Source organism: Chrysochloris asiatica, unplaced genomic scaffold, assembly GCF_000296735.1.
Source record: "Chrysochloris asiatica unplaced genomic scaffold, ChrAsi1.0 scaffold00124, whole genome shotgun sequence".
NCBI classification, from domain to species: domain Eukaryota; kingdom Metazoa; phylum Chordata; class Mammalia; order Afrosoricida; family Chrysochloridae; genus Chrysochloris; species Chrysochloris asiatica.
The window spans coordinates 1,935,940-1,939,727 of record NW_006408642.1 but is presented as its reverse complement, the minus strand read 5'-3'; the positions used below and the strand labels follow the sequence as shown (position 1 = coordinate 1,939,727).

At 42.6% G+C, this 3,788-nt stretch overlaps 1 protein-coding gene across 1 annotated transcript in view; it reads left to right on the top strand.

The window, feature by feature from the left end:
* The window catches only part of ULK4 (unc-51 like kinase 4), an 892,765-nt gene that overhangs the window by 375,577 nt on the left and 513,400 nt on the right, over positions 1–3,788 (top strand). The window contains exon 27 of the mRNA XM_006868826.1: positions 2,066–2,158. Within this exon, the coding sequence (XP_006868888.1) occupies positions 2,066–2,158 (93 nt within the window). The remainder of the gene's footprint in view (positions 1–2,065; positions 2,159–3,788) is intronic.

The window sequence follows — 3,788 nt, the reverse complement described above, 5'->3', positions numbered from 1 at the left end:
GGATGACTGCCAGAAAGGTGGATTGGCAAAGTGGCAGCATCAATGGGCTCAAGTGTGTCAACAATTGTGAGGTCAGCCCAGGACTGGGCACTGTTTTCTTCTGTTGTGCATAGGGTCTCTATGAGTTGGTATAGACTCAATGGCACCTAAGAACAATAACATCTACACAGTAGTGTATACTGGATAACTAAATCTAAACAAATGCATTGCTGTGCACAATTCAGCCTCTCTTGCCAGCAATCAGCATGAGAGAACAGTGTAAATGTGGTTGTAGACACTTATGATAAAGACATTTGGATTTTTCTGTAAGTAATTTTAGTTTGAAATTTTAAGGTAATAAGAAGAATACTGTGCAGAGAGGAGTTCCCATAATAGGTTAATGACTGCTATCCATAGGAAGGCCTGCTTGCAGAGTTGACCCTCGGCTGGTATCTGGGAACTTGGCTTTCGGAGTGTTCAGTCAAAGTTAACTGATATAAGGCTAGTTCACTGTGCCTTGACAGTTTGTGCAAAAATTATAGCTTATGCTGAACCACCTCCTTTCCTTCTGGGAGTCTGGAATTTTGGTATGTTGCATAGAAGGTAAAGTACCTCACACACCCCCAGTAAAAACCTCCATCACTGAGTCTAATAGGTAGAAACAGTACTGCTTTGTCAGTGCTAGGGATAGAATACATTTTGTTTAAAATTGTCCTGGCTCTGGGTTCTGAACTCCTGTAACTTCACGAGGGGGAAGAGAATCATTATCTGCATCAACATCCCAAGGCTGATGTCTTCAAGTTAGAGGTCAGACTGGCCTCAACCCTGCAAACTTTGTACCAGTTCTGCCATCAGCTGTCCCTCCCATGGCACTCTACTTACCTTCTAGGTTTGATGATTTATTGCAGTAGTCACACAGATCACACTGGAAGTTCTGGGGTTTGTTAGGGAAATAACAGGTTACATTTCAGGTGCATGAATGCTCAGGATAAAGTTCTTCGATCAAGGAAACCTCTTCTGAACAATGCCTACAGGCATATTGATCTCTGTCCCACGGCCCTGCAGCCCCTTAGCCTCTGCCCTGCTCCGACTAGTATTACCATGCTCTTTCAGGTATCCAAGTGCATGCCAGCAAGCCTTCTGTGGGAAGGCATTCAGTTTTCTTGTTCTGTGGCTGGGAAGCCCACTGTGCTGTCTCCTGCTGGTCACCTTATTCTCCTGTTTCCTGTTGGCTCTTTCTGTCTACCGTGTTACAGCTCCCTCTTGTTCTGTCTCCTCAGTTGAGTAGGTCCTTGGCATAGAACCAGGCTCCAAAAGATGTACTTTGCTCCTGTCTCTTCTTGTAGGTGGTCAGGAGGTCCCCCTCTCTGCCTCTGGGATGGTTCATTTTAAGCCCAGTGGAATGACAAAACTGACCACTACCTTCATTATGGTTCCATACGCACTGCATGATTTCACCCCAACAAGCTTGTTAGGCACCTAACAATCTTCTTGGTGGGCCACAAACACCTCATTTGCATAACCCCACCCAGTTATTTGGTGGGCGTTACCAAGTATGGCTAAACAAGCCATATGAAATAATTCACTGTACCATTCTTGAGAGGCAGAGAACATTAAAAAGACTACACATGGCTTCCTACAGACCCCATCTATCCCTTTTGTCCCTTATGACCCAGCTTTATGTACTGCCTATGTTACTGGAATAAAACTGTCGTGCATACAAGAAAATACTGAGGCACCAGAGAACTTTTTTGCAAACATCTGAATGTAGGGGTGGTCTTGGGGGAAGGTTGGCACAAATGCCTCACCTTTATCAGTCTCTTAGTTTATATCAACCTTAATACTAATTGTTTTACACAGCTTGTGTCACAGTGCTCTCTAGGCACGCCAGTGCTATCAGCACCGCTGGACTGAAGCTGTTCGAAGCTCCATGAGATGAAGTCATGTGTCCAGGTCCTATAGCTTATCAGTTTACATCAGAACCTCCCCTCCTCCCCCTCACATGTTTGTACCTCTAGGTGTACTGTTTGTGCTGGCCTAAGGAGGGTTTACTGGAGTATTCCTTTCATTTTCTTTATCATTTCAGATATGAGCACATCCTCACAGAGCCTGATCCCGTACCAGCGTATGGCCTGAAGCTGCTGGTTGCCATGACTGAACATAACCCGACTTTTTCCAGGTATCGTAACTTCAGATTTCCTAGTCTTTGTTTCTCATTGGTAAATGAATTCTCTGTGGTTTGAAATGTTAAAAGATGATGAGATTATCATTTTTTTGTAATATCTACCTTTTATGATACTGGTTTTTTTGGAGGGTGGTATCTCATTTTAGGAATAACTTTGGTGTCCGATGTGCTAGACGACGTCTTTTTTTTTTTTTTTTACTTTGTGAATTGGATGAAGGTTTACAGAGCAGATCATCATCAGTTTGACTCTTGTTCTCATATTTTTTGCTTTTTACTGGAATTTGAAAAACACTGTGCAATGCATGATGCTTTCAATGAGCAGTCTTTTGCCACTTCTTGGATATCACAGCTCTCTGTCCCTGGATCAAGGAAGTTCAGTGTACAGGAATCTCATGATGCTAAGGACACATTCCCCTCCTGACTCTTGTTTCTTGAAGGTACTGAGATTCCTCTTACTGCTTCTGAGATGGCCTATTTAGAACCCAGCAGGATGGCAAACTGACCAATCATCATATTAGGGTTGTAAATGTTTGCAGTCTCAATTAACCATGTTAACAGTCCCTCACAGCTAAATCATATAATCCTGTCAGCATCTTACCACCACCTTCTCTTACCCAGACCCATGAAGAAGAGAGGTAATACACCCAATGTATATGGTCCCACCCAGTTGTTTGTTGGGAGTTACAGCGACTATGGCTAGAAGAGCCTTATAAAATATTGTACTGCATCAGTAACTAAATACTAGCACATATACTTGGAAAAAAATAGTCAATTGATGCTTCGTATTGTATTGAACAATTTTATATTTAAATCTCTATGAAATTTATAGGCTATTACTTGCTATCATTTTTTTAGTCTACATAGTATCATTAAGTAGCATAGAACTTTGGTCTTTATTGAAGGAGAAGCTGCAGAGAAAACTAGTCTAGAATTGCGTATCTGCTTTCAGTGCTGGAAAGAACAGGTTGTCTGAGTGAGCAATCAGGTCCACAGAAAGAAGAGAGGAGGTCCTGTGTGCTTCCAAATGAGAAAACTAGTGTTAGTTATACAAGTGATGTCTGAGGACCTTTTGGGGTTGGAAGGTGTACCTCCAAAATTTCTAGTAGATCTTTTTTTTTTTTTAATGCTTTATTGTGAATTATGTGATAGTTCACATGGGAGGACATCAGCTTCATATTGATCCTGTCACACATTGTTTCCTTGCCATGGTCACAATCCCCTCCATGCACCATCGACCAACCAAAGGGTGCACCCCACAAGCCTGCCCCCCTGTCGTCCACACACTGCCCCTCTCCCTCTCCAGGTCCAAAGTCTCCAGCTACTCCATCTCTCCACGTCATCATCTCTGCCTCTATCCCTGGCATCACTGCTTCTCTGGGTAGGGTTCCATTCTCTGCTCTTCTCCTTCGATGGTCCTAGGAACCTCTGCTCCTAGACTGTAAGGTTAATCACTCCCTTCCATAGATCTTTTCTTTTTGCGATATAGTTTTTGTGACAAAATATCTATAACACAGCTCTTGTCATTTCAGCCTCTGTTTTGTGTACACTTCAGTGTCATTAATTATCTTTCTCATGTTATGAGAACTTTACCCCTTATCCTTTTAAAACCTTGTTGTTGTTGTTG